A 17,719-nucleotide genomic window follows, 5' to 3' on the forward strand; every position below is an offset into this window, starting at 1 on the left:
CACCCTTTAACCCATTTTACATCCCACAAAATGATGAGTTTAACAACACTTCTGGTTGATTGCAACTTAAGACTTCAATAGCTGCATCTCTCGATGTATATTAAAAAATATAGCACTTAGCACTAATGACATTTGCACGGAATATATATTGGAAGAAAATAAAATAAGCTTGATATTTAGTCGTTTTGATAAATGCACTGTTCTTCTATATCCTCTCAGTTTCTATTCATTAATTCATTTCCAACCCAGGCTAAGCTTTGACATTGCGTTTGCCTACCCAATGTTTTTCTCGTCATTGCTTGCATTTTAATGGCATTGTTCTTCAATGATTATGAAATATCCATGTTGTTTATTCGTACAGCAGAAAGATGTTGGAGAGATTTCCAACTGCTCTGCGGCCTTCACTTATACAATACTACAAGACAAGACGACCTCGAGGTTGCTTCAAATACAACTTGCTCACAATTCCTCTCTCGAAGCATCATCTCTTTGATACTGAATATAAGATGCATATGTTTTGATTATTGACTCATAAACATCAATACCTTTCAAATACTCATCCTTGTTCAAGAACTGCAGCAAAAGAGAATGCATATTAACCATAGGCCAAAGTCAGGATTTCCACCACATAAAACAAAACTATTTAAACAAGTGAACACAATTTACAAGTCGGATCAAATTTACATCATTTCTACAGTCAAGCAAGAATTTAGCCTCCTCTAAGTGTTTGCTTATATTCACCAAACAACTGATCTGGTAAACAGTAACCATAGCTATAGCATTACACTCTGCTTCCTTTCTTTTGGAGTTCTCTTCTTTTGATTTTCTCATATTAAGAGTATATTTAATAGGTTCAGAAGACTGTGTGTGTATGCACATACAAAACTAACATGTGCCACCAAATAAGCAATATTAAGTAATGCTCACCTCGTTGTGGTCGTGCAGAAGAATGGGAGTGTTTGCCATCGGAGAAAATCCTATTGCTGGCAGGCCTCGCTCCCGAAAATAGCGTGCATCTGTTGATGCAGGAAATATTTCTGGTTTTCCAAGTCTGGCATTAGCTTTGATGATAGCTTCTTCAAACAGTGCCCACCAAATATTGGAACTGTCAACAGCTGTAACAACTGGCCTTCCAAACTTGTCGTTCACACTCACCTTTTGCTTGAACTGTCCAAGAGCAAGGGCATTGTACAGTCTCTTAAATTAGTAGCATATTGCACTTCAAAATATTGTTCAAATAGACTGCTGATACGAAGTCAAACAATAACCAGCGGGAATTCTATCAACTAGTACAACTAAAGATGACTTGGGAGCTATTACTATCCACCTACAGAATTCAAAGTATTAGGTAAAAAAAACCAAATAGAAAAGAAGATACTTACAGAGATCTTAATAAATCTACAAACTGATCTATATCCTCAAAACCTACTTCTTTACACCAAAAGTAGAAAGATATTATACAATTCCATTTAACTTTCTAGATGGAATTGGATTAGCTTCATAACACCTCCTGTTTCTCTCTCCAAACTGTCCACCAGATGCATTAAATATGTGAAAGGTTCTGAGTCTAGGATGATAAAGTTTGTAGATTGTATCAAGAATCTTGGATTAAAGTTGACTGGAAAAGTGCATCAAGATATGCCTACTAGATGGAACTACACTTTTCTTATGCTTGAGAGTGCTATTCCATATCGTTGGGCTTTTTTTGACTTCAAGTTAATTGATGCAGATTTTAAATGTTGTCCTTCATAAATGGATTGGCACAAGGCAAAAACAATAGCCAAATTCCTAAAGCCTTTTGATGAAATCACTACTCTATTTTCAGGAAATCAATATCCAACGGCCAACTTGTTTTTTCATTGTGGAAAATTCACTTGTTGATAATGGAAAAGAAAAATAGTCAACACTCTGATATTAAAGAAATGGCAGAGGAAGTGGAAAAGAAATTTACAAAGTATTGGGAAGAGTATACTCAAGTTTTGTCTTTGGCAGTTGTTCTTGACACTCGATATAAGTTAAAGTTCGTGAAATTTTGCTTTTCAAAACTTGACTCTTTGACTTGCAAATGATAAGGTGAAGGTTGTTGAAGATAATTTGCATCGACTGTTTGAGGAGTACATGAAATCTTCAGCATCTAATAGTGCATTGGTGGGAAGTACTCTTGATGAATCTGATGCTGAGATGAGAAATGAAATGGATGAATTTGATTTGTTTGCAAGTCGGCCAGAATCTAATTCGGAAAAAACACAATTACAATTATATTTGGAAGAGCCTGTACTTGTCTGCAAGGGGAATGCTAATCTAGCTGTACTCAAATTTTGGAAAGAAAACATGAATAGATATCCTGAGCTATCACTGATGGCAAAGGCTGTTTTAAGTATACCTATTAGTACTGTTGCGTCTGAATCAACGTTCAGCATTGGAGGACAAGTAATTGGAAGATACCAAAGTTCAATCTTACCGGAAAATGCAGAAGCTAAGTTATGTGCTCAAGATTGGCTTTATGGACATTAAGGTATAATTTACTCATGTGGATATGTATTATGCCTTTTTTTTCTTTACTCTTTCTATGTAGTTATCAATTCTTTTTTCTCTATTTGTAGTGGCTGATGATTTTGACGAAGATGATATTGCAACTGATGTGGAGAGGTTGTTGCTAGGTTCTGAATACTGATCATTGTTATTGCAATAGTAAGTATATCCTCCTAGATTTGATTTACTGTCTAGAGTAGGGGTGGCAATTTCGGCCCATATTAATAAAATGAGTCCATTTAACCCATATTTAATAACTTTGATCACTCATATTTTAATTGGATAAATATGGGCTTCAAGCTAATTTAAGAGCGGTCAAAATATGGGTATCCATATAGACCCATAATAGATCACTTACTTTTTACTTCCACTCAAAATTCTTAATTGTGCTAAAAAATAAAAAATTAATATTAATTTTTAATTTTCAAAAAAATTAGAGGACGGGGTGGGGCTGAGATTGGGGGTGGAAGGAATTTATTTATTTTTTAAAAGAAAGACATGATTTTTCTTTTTAGAAAAACATACAAAATTTTGGGGGTGGATGGGTGGAGGCAGAGGTGGGGTAGGGTGGTGGTGGCGGGAGATATTTTTAATTTTTGGAAAACAAAAAAATTAGGGGTAGGTTGGTGGAAGGTGGGAAGGAGGGGGGGGGCGGGTAAATTTTATTTTATTTTTTAAAAACATAATTTTTTTCTTTTTGGAAAACAAAAAAATTAGGGGTAGGTTGGTGGAAGGTTGGGATGTGTGTGTGTGGGGAGGGGGGCGGAGGGGGTAAAAAAAAATTTCTTTGAAAAACATAAAAAGAAACTCAATTTTTTATGGAAAAACATAAAAAAAGTGGGGATGGATGGGTGCAGATGAAAGCGGGGTGAGGTGGAGGGGGGAAAAAGTAGGGTGGGGGTTAGAAAAAATAAAATAAAATTAGGGGTGGGTGAATTGGAGGTAGGGGTGGAGTGAGTAGAATAAAAAATTACTTTAGAAACTTAAAACATATAAATTCATTTTTTAATTCTTCCATCTATGTGGATGAAATATGGGTAAACTCATATCCAATCCATCCATTAATTATCCAAACCATATTTACCCATATCCAATCCATCCATTAATTATCCAAACCATATTTACCCATATAGCATATGGGCGGATTGGATAATTACCCATGTTTGTTCAAACCATTTTAAACTCATCCACGTCCAACCATTTGCCACCCCTAGTTTAGAGTAGGCTATGAACAATGTAGATTCTAGGAAATGCACCTTTGCACTTAATTAAAAGATTGGCATATTTTTATAAATATGACAAACAATGCAAAAGCTGTCAATTGTTACGTTGCATTCCTTGTGTTTCTCTTTTTTATTGGGAGGGTGGTGTTCAGAGGGGATGCAACTGAAATTTTGACTGCTAGAGTTCCAGGTTTCTAGTTGTATAAGGGTCTGCTTCTATGTAGTCACTGGCTCACTGCTCACAACCTGTTTGCACAGCAAGTGTGCAACTCCAATTCATGCAGTTCATCCACAAATGCAGCAGCACACCGTAACTCTAGTTTAGTACCTAATGCAGGTGATCAAAGTAGCTCTTTCAACTCAAAGTTTTCTCCAACTAACTTGAGCTTCGCTACACTCAACAAAAAACTGATACCACCTACAGTGCATCCATTCTTGATGTCTCATAATTAGGCCATGTGTTGAGTTAAATCGATCACTTACTGAAAGAAGATTATGATCAAGTTGTACCCGAAAGCAGATATATTTAGGCTAAAATACTTTATTTGATTTTGTGTTGGGAGAGCTTGTTTTTGCTATGTAGTGTTGTTGTGGGATTGAATTTCTTATTATCATAAACAACTTTCAAAGCTTTAGCAGTAATATTAGTTTCTTTTTGTCTGTGTGTAGTCTATGCTTCTCATATAATATGTTTATATTGTTTGTAATGACTTTGTTTTGTATTCAAGCTGACTCTTTGTTCATTTTGGTAACTCCATCTTTGTATTTAATTTTAATCATCCTTTTCCTTTAAACTAAAGGAGGAAGTTGGGTGAATTTGTAGGGGAAGATTGTTGCTTTCTTCGGAAGTGAATTAATCTGTTGAAAATTAAAGGAGGAAGTTGGGTCAAGTTGGGTTATGACCCGTTACTTGACCTGTTTGAACCCAAGTAAATTTGGGTTGGGTTGAGTCTTGACCTGTTTGTTTTTTGACCCGTCTAATTTTAACCCAACCCGCCCAATTGCCATCCCTAGACCCTAGTAGTAAGATATTTCCCATCCATTTTACAATTTTTAGAAGAGGCAGTGATGGTATGGTCCTTTCCTATATTGCGCGGACTCTTCATTTTTGCGGCCGAACCCGTCTCGACTCGACACTGATGCGGGCGAGGGTGCGTGTCGGATTTGGTCAATCCGATCCGGATACTTTGACCAAAGCCAAGAAAAAAAAATGGGGAAGAGATCAATTTCATGGTCGGCGAAAGTTGACGACGACGAAGAAGTTGTCACGTCTAGCTGCTCCATGGAAAAGAATAATGAAGAGGCAAAGCTTACAAGAATAAAGAGAGAGCAGACATATCTTTTTTCTTGTACAGAGGAGGCGAAGGGGCTCCATGGGAAATGTTAAAGAATGACAAAAGTTCCACATCGGTGGTTAATGAGATGGGTGGACTCCTTATAAGGCTTGGACAATCCTCCTCCCTTTGAGCTAGCTTTTGGGGTGTGAGTTAGGCCTAAGACCTAATTTAACATGGTATCAGAGCCTCTACGAACTTGGTAGAGAATTAAAGATCTTCCGCTGCCGACGGGTGGCACCCATATATGCTACCCGTCTGGCCAATGATTATGTTAGCAAAAATTGGGTCACCGTGTATCTATTTGGTGACTATTTTCTCACATCTAATTTGTGTAGCACCGTGTCATCATTCCGGTGACTACTTTCTTATATCTAATTTGTGTAGCACCGTGTCATCATTCCGGTGACTACTTTTTTCATATTTAATTTTTGTAGCACCGTGCCATCATTCTGGTGTCTACTTTTTTGTGTAGCATTGTGTCATCATTCCAGTGACTACTTTTTCATATATAATTTGTGTAGCACCGTGACATCCTTCAGGTGACTACCTTTTTTTAGCATATCTGATTTGCGTAGCACCGTGCATCTCTTCGGACTACTTTTCATATTTAATTTGTGTAGTACCGTGGATTTTTCCGAACTATTTTTTCATATCTGAGTTGCATAGCATCATGTGTCTTTTCAGTGACTTCTCAGATTTGATTTGCATAGTTCCATTCGTCTTTCCGGTGACTCCTCAAATCTGATTTGCGTAGGGTTGTGCCATCATTCCAACCCTACCCATATTATTTCTCTTTTTCAATAGGGTCGTTCCATCAATTCGAACTATCCTATATTATTTCTATTTTCTAGTTGGGTTGTGACATCATTCTAACCCTACCCATATAATTTTATTTCTTAGATTGTGACTACTTTTAGCCATCAAATCTAATACTCCGGCATATGAGCATGTTCTGGCCAGTTTTTTCGGTGACTTGTTTAATATCGACTGTTTATTGATTCCAACATGAACCATGTACTTTATACTAGATTTTGAGCACTTACAATGTTCGCTGCATTGCAAAGAAGTCTATATGGAGCAACCACCTAATGTTGTTGGTCAGGGGGAGTTTAGTAACCTTGTATGTTGATTACGTAAGTCACTCTATGGTCTGAAACAGTCTTTGTTGGTTTGGGAAGTTCCAACACTGTAATTTTATCACTCAGTGTTTTATCGGCATTATGCATCAAATTCAGTATTTCATGAGAAGATCAAACACATTGAAATTTATTGTCACTTTTGTGAAGTCGAGTGATCAACTTGCAGATATCTCACCAAGCCCCTCATCGGTCCTCGTGTTAATTACATTTGTAACAAGCTAGGTACATGAATTGTATGCACTAGCTTGAGGGGGAGTGTTAGAATATGAATAGGTTTATACAATCCTATTAGAATAGGAATAGGTTTATACAATCTTATAAGAATATGAATAAGTTTATACAATCCTATTAGAATAGGAATAGGAATAGAAATAGGAATAGGAATAGTAAATAGTATCCTACTTGATAAAGGATTGTATTCTAATGTCTATAAATAGGATCTCAATGTAATAATGTAGACACAACAACACAATTCAATAATATCTTCCCCATATATTTCTCACATGGTATCAGAGCAGGGGCCGTCTCACCCGATGTTGGGACCCCCAAATTCAAAATTGCCCACGCACCAGATGCTAAGCACTGGGCGTGAGGTGGGGTGTTAAAGAATAACAAAAGTTCCACATCGGTGGTTAATGAGATGGGTGGACTCCTTATAAGGTTTGGGCAATCCTCCTCCCTTTGAGCTAGTTTTTAGGGTGTGAGTTAGGCCTAAAACCTAATTTAACAGGAAAGAATAAATAATTCAAAGTTTTTTTTCTTGAAAAAGCAAAGAGAAAGCTTTTTTTCTTGGAAAGGAAAAAAGCAGGCCTGGGTTTCTTGGGAGAAGAAAGGGCAGTACACATAACTTTAATGAATTGTACTACTATCTAATTTAAGTTAGACTCTCTCTCTCTCTCTATATATATATATATAAATAAATGATTATTTTTTTTATAATAAATAAAAGGAATTATTACTTTTTAAAAACTAATTAGTAACAAGTAATACTTTTAAATTTGTATATCTATTATTGATATGCTTTTAAGTATAGCATTTTACAAGATATTTAATATTATTATTATTATCATTATAACTATATTTTATAATATTGAATAATTTTAGCCGAATCCCCGCACCCGTATCTATACTCGGATTCGCACCCCCGAATCTTAAAATTTAAATTTTGCCGAATCCGACTCTCGGATTCGCATCCGTCTCGGATACCCGCACCCGAGTCCGAGCAACTTAGGTCCTTTCACATTAGCAAGCTTCAGAGTTTCAGACAAAATGTCGCTCAAATGATAACACGTGTTTAAACTCAAGACAACAAAACAACAAAAGCTATGTCATGTTACTCACAGACTCTCCCTAAAAGCTAGGCTATTCAAAAGTCCCAGCAGGATACTGCATTTCCCAGACACTCAGATAACTAATTACACCCACCCTGCTTTGTTTCGTTCATTCCACTTATGGAGGGTCTATTTGCCCAACTTCTCTAGTAAGGTTGAGCTCATTAATTTGTCTTCTGAAAAAAAAATTGAAGCAGCAAATTTTCTTATCTTTTTTTTTTTTTTGTAAAACATAGTGCAACTATTCTTATTCACCTCTCCAAGAGCAAACAGGAAAATCAAATCAGGTGATTTATACTTTCTACTAACCTTTTATGGAAACCTGTTGTCTAAAATAATATTGTAAACTTCTAGGAGATAATATTAAAGGAACCAACCAGTCTCCGACCTCAAGATGAGTTAATATATGACCAAATTTCCATTTACAATTTTTAGTCTAATTTTTTTTAGTTCCTTCAGAAAAAGATTAAAACTGCTGCCATAAAGAGGCGCATAATCTTGACCTATTTGACAGCCTCCTGCATCGAAGAAGTTGGGGAAATGTAATCTCAAATAGTATTTTTTTTGAGAATGAGGAAAGTGGTCTCATTTATGAATTTCCTCAGTATGCACATCAATCATATGTTGCACATCCAGAAATATTTAGAGCATTGTCGTGCTCATTCAAAAACTCTGTCTATGCTTGCAAGGATATCCTTTAAAATGAGACATCCACATGTAACTAGCATTTCACATCATACAGTTCAAGTGTAGCAGGCCTTGAAGTAGAAATGTGTTCTGTAACACCTCGGATTTAAGAAGACAGAAAATGCAGCCTTTTCAGAAATTGGTGCCATTTCGACGGAAGCCATCCACGGCTCGTGGAATGACCCACGGACCGTAGGTGGTGTCCGTGGGTTGGCCAATCAGTTTTCTAAAATGTCAAGTTTCAGTACTTTTTCAACGGTTCACTAGGACAGTCCGTCGTTCAATGCACGAACCCTAGATAGGTTCCGTAGACGAGTCCCAGACTTAGAAGGATTTTGAGGTCGAAAATGGAGAACCACAGTTGGGACCCACGGTCCGGGGGTGGGTCCCGTTGTTGGAGGACCAAAGTTGGTAGTCTCTGATACAAACGATGCCCCAACAGGACAGTCCGTGGTTCGACCGATGGACCGTCAGTCAGGTCGTCGTCTGGGTCAGCAGTTATTAGTTTCAGGGGCTTTTGGGTCTTTTCCTAATTAGTCTAGCCTAACACTATGTCGTTTTACACTTAACCAAAACCCCTATATAAGTGCTTTAACTCCAAATTTCCCAATTGAAAATCATTCTCTCAAATCTACAAAAGAAGAGCAAGTCTTCCTCTCAAAATATTTCTCTCTCAAAAGCTTGAAGAAGAAGGGGATCAACCTAGGGTTTCAAGTCAAGTCTCCAATTCCTCCGTTGAAGTTAAGCAATTGGCATTGAGGTATGATAGTTTTCATCCATAGATTCCTTCCATTCATGGAGTTCCCAAATTCTCCTATTTTCAAAGTTAGAATTCCCTAATTGAGTTAGGGTTTTCTTCTATGTCACGGGTTCTCTTAATTATGAATTTAATTGATTGATTTATGATCTCTTATGCATGAATTGAGTTAATCTCATGTTTTTATGATGATCCCCCATGAACCTATGTAATCCCCATGTTTTCCAAGTTATGATCATATAATGTGGGTTTTGGATTATGAAAGAGGAGTTATGAAATCAAGAATGTTCTCATGAAATTGATGTAAATGTTTTAAGGATGCCTTGAGAGTGAAGTATCAATGTTGTTGCTATTGTTGTGTTGTTGAAAGGATTTCTCATATACACATGTAAGCATGAATTGTGAAAGGTTTTCTCACATGATAAGGGTTTTTAGGTTGAAAAGGCTTTCTCACCTAAAATGAACCAGTGTTAAGGAGCTATTCTAATGTGGAGGCAAGAGGCGATTACCCATGCTCTCTAAGTAAAAGACAAAAAGGCGATTACCCATGTCACATGATGTGAGGACAAGAGGTGATTACCCATGATCCATTGAGAGCGAAGATGAATATGATTATGAATAAGAACTATTCCATGGAAATTAAGCTTAGTACCGAGTGGACAAGTGGCGATTACCCATGTCCCATAAACTGTGTGCCAACATAGGATTGTCTAGATAGACATTAGTTAGTGGATCCACGTAAGCTAGAAATTCATGGTCCTTACTTTGGCAAGTAGGACAACTCTTTTCGGTGTGGGAAACACCGGATTCCATGATGATAGCTCTCATGGTCTTATATGTCGGTTAAGGCTACTTCCCACAAGCAAGTTATGATGAACTAAGGTTACTTCATTAAGCAAGTTATGATGAACTAAGGTTACTTCAAGGAAGTATTTCATATATGTTTAAGATGATGATTATGTGCATTGACCATGTTTTATGACTCATGTTTTCTAACCCTTATTTCATGTTTTAGCTTGGTCATTGTATCTTATGAAGGTATCTCTCTTTAAGCATGTTTTCATATGTTTTATGCATGGCTATCATTCTTGATACATATTTTTGTACTAACGCATACTCTTGCCTACATTTTCCCCAAATGTAGGGTCCGATAGTTAGGGTTCTCAGTTTCGTGGCTAGAGGTTGATTTGAGAGATTCCGAGCTTTGGTGAGTCCTCATGCTTCGAGGACGGATTTTCGTTGTTTTCAGCTTACTTTCTTACTTTCAGTTTTGGACATGATGTATGGGCTAGGCCCAATTTCATTCTTATGTACTAGATGACTAATGAGACAAGTGTTTAGACTTCCGCTTTACTTTTATAAAACATTTGAAACTTGAAATGTTGTGCTTTATCTCTTTTGTTCTATTTCTTATGTTATGAATGCTAAGTGGCTTGTATGGGGCCTCTCGGGGTCCTATACGCCATGTTACGCCTAGGGGTACCTTGGGTCGTGACATGTTCATACACATATTAAGGTAGAAAGATACAGCATATGAATGAATACACTGAAGGACACACGAAGCGGTAGTCATCAGAAAGGTAATCAAGGAAAGTTGATGGAAACATAACAGTTAAAAATGACATGAACATAGTGACAAATCCCACAATGGATCATTCAGGTTTGGTCAAGCAAAGACTATTACAACTACTACTACGACGTCTCAATCCCAAACTAGTTGGGATCAAAGAAGCAAATACTGAGATATCAAAGTTAGATAATCATTACTTATGTCTTTAGTCAGACAAGAACTTCTCCGGGGAATGAAACCAACTAAATTTTGTTCAAAGAAGTTGGACCTGCTTCTTCTATTAGTCACTTTGGAATACTTCCCTTACCTGATACAAAACAAGGCTGATTAAAGGACCTAGAAAAGTGAAAGGAATAAGAACTTCTCTGGGGCATGATTTGTTCAAATCAATTGGACCTGCCAAACCCTACATTATTCACTTAAGGATACTTCCCTTACCTGACACAAAACAAGGCTGATTAAAGGGCCAAAAAGGGGAAAGGATGAGAACAAGCTGGGAATGAAGAAACTCTCGCAGTCCTAGAGTAGACTTTTCTACTTTCATAACCTAACTGTAACAGCTTGGAAGACAGACTCAATCAAAGATTCAGTAAACTGCCGGTCAATAGGCTACTACGCAAACACTTCATGCCAAATTGGAAGAGGAAAAGGAAGGTGTGAGACAATTTTCTTTGGCGTATACACCCCTTCTCCTCACCCAACAAAAAGAGAACAGTTAAATGTAATTATTGTTCTAGGCCATTTTCTCTTTAGAAAAGGACTGAGGTATAGCAAACAGGATTACAGGTTCTTTATCTCTAAAAGAAGAAACGATGGATTATTATTATTTCTAGTACCTCAAAAGTCATGTTACGCGAAGCAGGTGCCCATTCATCAGCTATTCGCCTCTCCAAGGATGCCTGATCTGCAGTTGGTGGTACTCTGATGTCAAATCCTGCTTGGGCTTCAGATGGCTGCAGGTTCATGACAAAACCCTGCCACAGAAATAAAGAAGTCCATATTATAAACTAATCTCAGTTCTGATTCTAAGTGTAGGGAAATGGGCCATTGTTTTACAAGAAAGGGTTGTTCGGTAAAACACCCTATATCTGCTACGCATCACTTCAAAACATTTGTTTTCACTTGACTACATTAATATTTCTGTTACTTAATAAAAAACATTTAAGCTCTTCTTTTTTTATCAGGTACATTTTAAGCTCTTTCTTATACTTTATTTATATGAAACATTTAAACTCTAATCTCAGTAAATGGTAAACACCATCAAATAGAACCACAACCCAGCACATGATGACATTGGATGAATAAGCTCAATCAAAGAATCCTAGAATTCCTCAGAAGAAAAATGGTCACAATATTCACGGAGCAGTGCAGTAATGGTCAGAGTCAAATAGCTAGACTGACTTACAGAGGGTGAAGGGGTGCCAGCTTTCAAGAAGACCATATTAACAGAAATGACTTCGCCTTCAGCTTTCTGTCCTGCCTTAACTAGATCAAACTGCGCTGCCCTGAATCTCCTTATAATTTCGATGCTTTTAAGTAAATTCTCCATGGCAGTATTATCGTAGAGCTTAGCCCCATGTCCAGGAGCACCTACAGCCTTAACGACCAGCCACCAGGGGGACCTCTCTCCATAGAATGCACGATAATTGTCCGTGGGAGAGGCCAAGCCCTCGTCAAGAACAATCCCAACATTCATCTTGGCAAAGACATCTGAATCGACAAACTTTCCGGCACCATCATTTCCACCGATCTCCTCGTCGGGGAGGAAGGAGAGGTAGAGAGTGCGCAGGGGGCGGAAGCCAGAAGCTTTGAGTTTGCGAATGGCCTCGAGGTACTGCAAGCCGACGCATTTCATATCCTGAGAACCTCGGGCGAAGATGTTGCCGGTAGTGGAATCTAAGTGGGCAGAGAAAGGTGGATGAGTCCACTTGTGATGCTCGGAAGGGACAACATCGGTATGTGAGTTGAGGAGGATGGAAGGGAGGGTAGGGTCGTTGCCTGGCCATTTGAGGAGAATCAGAGGTTTGCCCTTGACGAACTCTAGGGTCTGGGACTCGAGGGATAGTAACTTGGCCTGTGATATTATAAATTCGGCAGCTTCATAGTAGTTGGGGTGAGGTTGGGCTGTATTGATCTGAAGGTACTGCTGGAATCTTGATAGGATTGTAGACGGATCTTCCGCGGCCGTCGTAGCTGTGACTATGAGTATGAGTGTGATCAAAAACACACACAAATCTTGATAATAGCCGTGCTTGCCGCTGCAAAAACTCATCACTGCTTTTACTCCAGATGAGTTAAAATCAATACTGAGGTTATCAATTTTCTCTAACACCTTGTTTGTTTGGATGGTTGTTCGATCAAGCTAACACAATGTTCAAATTCGACACCACAGACTAAGAGCATGTTTGGATGGGCTTTTAAGCCGGTCAAATTGGCTTAAAAGCCAGTTTTTGACTTATTAGAGTGTTTGACAATTATCAAAGTGACTTATTTTAAGTCAAAAATGACTTATTTTAAGCCAAAAGCTAAAAGCTAGGGGAGGGGAGCTTCTTTTTTTTAACTTAAAAGTCCTTTTATGTTGACCAAGTATATTACCTTTTTGCCCTTAATTCTTTATACAATTTCCAAATTGTCCATATTGAATTATTATTATTATTATTATTTTATTATTATTATTTTATTTTATTATTATATTTTTTTTATTTTTTTATTATTATTATTTTATTATTATCATTATTATTATTATTATTATTATTTTATTATTATTATTTTTATTATATTATTATTATTATTCCTCTTATAAATAATTTGTGGTGGTAAAATATGTGATATTTTATTATTATTATTATTATTTTATTATTATCATTATTATTATTATTATTTTATTATAATTATAATTATTATTTTATTATTATCATTATTATTATTTTATTATTATTATTTTATTATTATATTATAATTATTATTATATTATAATTATTATTATATTATTATTATTATTATTATTATTATTATTATTATTATTATTCCTCTTATAAATAATTTGTGGTGGTAAAGAAATATGTGATATTTTATTATTATTATTATTATTATTATTTTATTATTATCATTATTATTATTATTATTTTATTATAATTATAATTATTATTTTATTATTATCATTATTATTATTTTATTATTATATTATAATTATTATTATATTATTATTATTATTATTATTATTATTATTATTATTATTATTATTCCTCTTATAAATAATTTGTGGTGGTAAAGAAATATGTGAATGATAGGAAAATATTATTACTTATGGATGTAAAATATAAATTAATTTTGTTTTAATTTTTTTTAAAGTATAAAAACCTTAAATTAATCAACTTTTCATCATGTTAACAACTTAAAGGGTATTTCAGACATTTTGATTAAAAAAGTGTTTACCAGCACTTATTTGCCACACATCAACAACTTTTTTTTCAACTGCAACACTTTTATCCAAACACATAACTACTTATTTTAAAAATAAGTTCCAGCACTTTGAAAAGTTACTTTTTAAAAGTTACTTTTTTTAAGTCAATCCAAACGGGCTCTAATAATATTTTGAGTTATCTAAATGGCCTCAATTTAAATATCCTATTTATTAAAGAAAATATCAAATTTATTTGAAAGGGTATAAGTGTAACTGTGTAACCTTTCAGATCAATTAATATTAACTCATATTTTCTGCGTTTGTTAATCACGAGTGAACTTGACCGTATATCAATAATTTATTAAATTAAATATATAATATACATAAAAGGGGTGTGCGTATATATACACCTATAATTGATTTCATAAGAATTTTTTTTGGTTAGTGATCAGTATAATTCCAACAAAATCATATGTTACTACTTTGAAATAATAGAAATTATAAATTTAAGACGGTTAGATATTCATATAAAATAATTAAAAATTATAAAGAATACATAAAATAAAATAAAATAATGCAACATCATCGTAACCACTGAAAAATAGAAGAAGAAACAATACGAAATCAATGCACATTTCTATGAGTTTCTGTCCACATCCATTCAAATAAATCGATCACCATTTAATACCTTTTATCTTATTTTTCAAGTCAAATTAAAGCATGAATATAATAAATATAAAAGATATAATAACTTAAAAGATTAATTTAATTATTTCTATAAAGTCTTATAATATCTATATTTATAGGACTAAAATGTCAAATAATATCATGAGTATGAGTATTGTTAAATTATTTTAGAGGTCATGATGATAAAAAGTTGTGGGAGTATTAAAATTAATGGGAAAAGGGCCTTAAATATCCTTAAACTATCGGATATGGTACAAAAACATCATTCGTTCACCTTTCGGTTCTAAAATGTCTTTGACGTCAACCTATTGGCCATGAATACACCCTTATGTTTGACATCTACATTTGACAATATAATTAAATTTTTCATTTCTTACGTAGCACAATTTCATTGGCGTATTTTACAATTAAATTAAACCAATTAAAAATTTCAACCAAAACCCAAATCCATCTAATAACCCGATACCCGGCCACCTACAACCCCATTAAACTAAGGAAAAAAAATGATTTTCATTTTATTTCTTAATATTATGGTTCATTTCTTCATCTTGAATTGTGCATTTCATTTGGCCAATCAATTATCTGTCCACAATGACAGATTTAAATTCAAGATCATCGTCACCATCTATATTGAGCGCTACTTCATATCAAAGATATCATCGACGGTCTTTTGACTCGATTCCAACACGATATAAATTATCAAGATCTCTTCATATTTCATCATTTCAGGTACATGAATCTTTGCCAAGGTTTTATGAAGTGTTATGTTATTGTGCTCCTTTTAAAGCACTTGCCTTGTTATCATGACCATCTTGATCATTTGCTCCTCTCCTTCCTTAAGAAGTTTTTCATTTGGAATCGATTGGTCTATCACACTTTGGGAGTACATAGACTATGTCCTTCAAGGACTTCTCATTTGAGCATTTACAACTGAATTATAATCTCTTGAACTTCAAATTCACATTTTTTACGGGGATCTAGATTCATCTCATAATTTTGAGTTGTCAATCATCTCTCCCCTAATGTTAGAAAATCTAACATTCACCCGCAACCTCCATTGGGGATCCATCTTTATGCATTGTGGAGCAATTTAATCAGATATCACACATTCATACTTCAGAAAGAAATTATTTGGTTCTTGACCCTCAACCAATTATGATGGGGAAACCATGTTGGCTTGATGCATACATGTGTGCTACATGTTAAATTAATTCATCTCATACCAAATTTTATTTGAGAGTTTTGTTCTCATACCCATGGTTTAACAATAATTGGAGGCATACAATTTCTGTTAAACCAACCAACATTATCAATATAATTTCATAGTTTGAAACTGTGCTCTTAATTTAACAATTCGAGCAAACAACCTTACAAAAACCAATTTGTAAGTTAACAACAAAGCACATGTGACCATTCCATAGATGGAGTTAATATCTCAAAAGATTAGTAAATTTTGAGAATTTATCTAGCAAAGTCATTGAACTTTGTTTTATATCAATAAAATCATTCAACTTACACTTTTGTATCAAAAAAATCACTAAACTTAAACTTTTGTATCAAAAAAATCACTCAACTTAAACTTTTGTATCAATAAAATCATGTAACTAAATTTATCATTGAATTTCCTTTTTTTTTATATCACAAAATAGTGTTATTTTTATGCCAAGTATACATTAATGGAATTTAATTATTATGCATTTAATTAAGCAACAAATAAAGGTCTCCTGGGTTGGATATATATCACGGGTATAATGTTGATTTAGTGCGTTAATCCTATTAAATTAAGCGAATTCATTAATAATTATGGCTGTCACGTCTCATTTGCAGTGAAAGTTTTGTAATTAAATTACTTCATTAATAAATGTATACATAGCATAAAAAATAACTACGAAAAGGAAAAAAAATTCTGTGTAAAGCGCTGACTAATTTGTTTATCAAACTTCTCAATATTCATTGCTAGGTTAGGTTTAAGACTTTAAATTATAACCAACAAATAAGGGCTCCTAGGTGGGATATATCACGGGTAAAATATTGGTTTAGTGTGTTAATCCTATTAAATTAATAATTAAGGTTGTCACGTCACAATTCCAAAAGTTTTATTATTAAACTGAATATATATATATATGGCAGAAAAATAATTTATTTATTATATCAAAACAATTTTAATGATAAATTTAGTTAAATGATTTTATTGATACAAAGGTTAAAGTTGAGTGATTTTATTGATACAAAACAAAGTTTAATTACTTTATTAGATAAATTCTCAAAGTTGAGTGACCTTTTAAGATATTAACCCCCCATAGATACATCGATCATATAGTTGCAAACGGTCCACATGGCAGGTGAATGGACCCATATTCACCTATTTATATGTTCCAAAAATCTTAGGAAATACAATTCCAACCTTAATTGGTATAATGATAAAATTATCATTTTATCATGAGAACAAACTACACAAGAAAATTCTTGAAGAATCGTTTATTTCTTCGTCATATAAGCCACGTGAATTCTCAATTACTTTTGCATCACATTTGACCGGAATGGTCAACCGATCATGCCAACTGATCTTTATTTTTCTCAAACCTCATGTACATGTGAGTTGTGGCATATATCATTTTCTCGAACCTCCCATAGAGGTGAGTGGTGGTATATATCCAACCCATAATGATTTATCACATCTTGACCCATTCTCTTTTGAAATGGTCGAGCATTCACGATGTTTATCACACATCACATTCTCTTCAAGAAATGGACTAATCATTTATATGGGCTTTATAAATTTGCAGTATAAGCACATTGTCATGCCTTTGAAATTCGTCATTTTTGCATGACCTACCTCAACATTACTTTGAAAGGCCAAGTGTACCACCACTTTATCTTCATTTTCTTTTGATGGGGGATTCTAATATTATTAGGTCGCATAATGACCACTAGTCCAATGACCTTTCATACCATTATGATGATAAGAACTACCTTCACATTTTGAAGGCCTATTTGGAGAACCCACAATGTTCTTCCTTCATAATTACCACAATGATGACTATTATAATTTT

General features: G+C 34.6%; 1 protein-coding gene across 1 annotated transcript; it reads right to left on the minus strand.

Moving 5' to 3' along the window:
- Nucleotides 1–304: 304 nt before the first annotated feature.
- LOC125815149 (uncharacterized) lies at nt 305–12,934 on the minus strand. The gene is made up of 4 exons (XM_049494557.1): nt 11,982–12,934; nt 11,413–11,550; nt 928–1,167; nt 305–573 (listed from the first exon to the last, which is right to left on the minus strand). Exons 1-4 carry the CDS (start codon nt 12,846–12,848, stop codon nt 460–462), a joined length of 1,359 nt encoding a protein of 452 aa, XP_049350514.1. The 5' UTR covers nt 12,849–12,934; the 3' UTR covers nt 305–459.
- Nucleotides 12,935–17,719: the final 4,785 nt, after the last annotated feature.

Source organism: Solanum verrucosum, unplaced genomic scaffold, assembly GCF_900185275.1.
Source record: "Solanum verrucosum unplaced genomic scaffold, falcon-dt-bn FXZP01000261.1, whole genome shotgun sequence".
Taxonomy (NCBI): domain Eukaryota; kingdom Viridiplantae; phylum Streptophyta; class Magnoliopsida; order Solanales; family Solanaceae; genus Solanum; species Solanum verrucosum.

Coding starts and splice junctions, on each gene's coding strand:
- LOC125815149 (XM_049494557.1), bottom strand. CDS start 12,848: ATGAGTTTTTGCAGCGGCAAGCACGGCTATTATCAAGATTTGTGTGTG. Junction 1,168..11,412: donor CGCGTAACATGACTTTTGAG/GTACTAGAAATA, acceptor GCTCTTGGACAG/TTCAAGCAAAAGGTGAGTGT. Junction 574..927: donor TTCTGCACGACCACAACGAG/GTGAGCATTACT, acceptor CTTTTGCTGCAG/TTCTTGAACAAGGATGAGTA.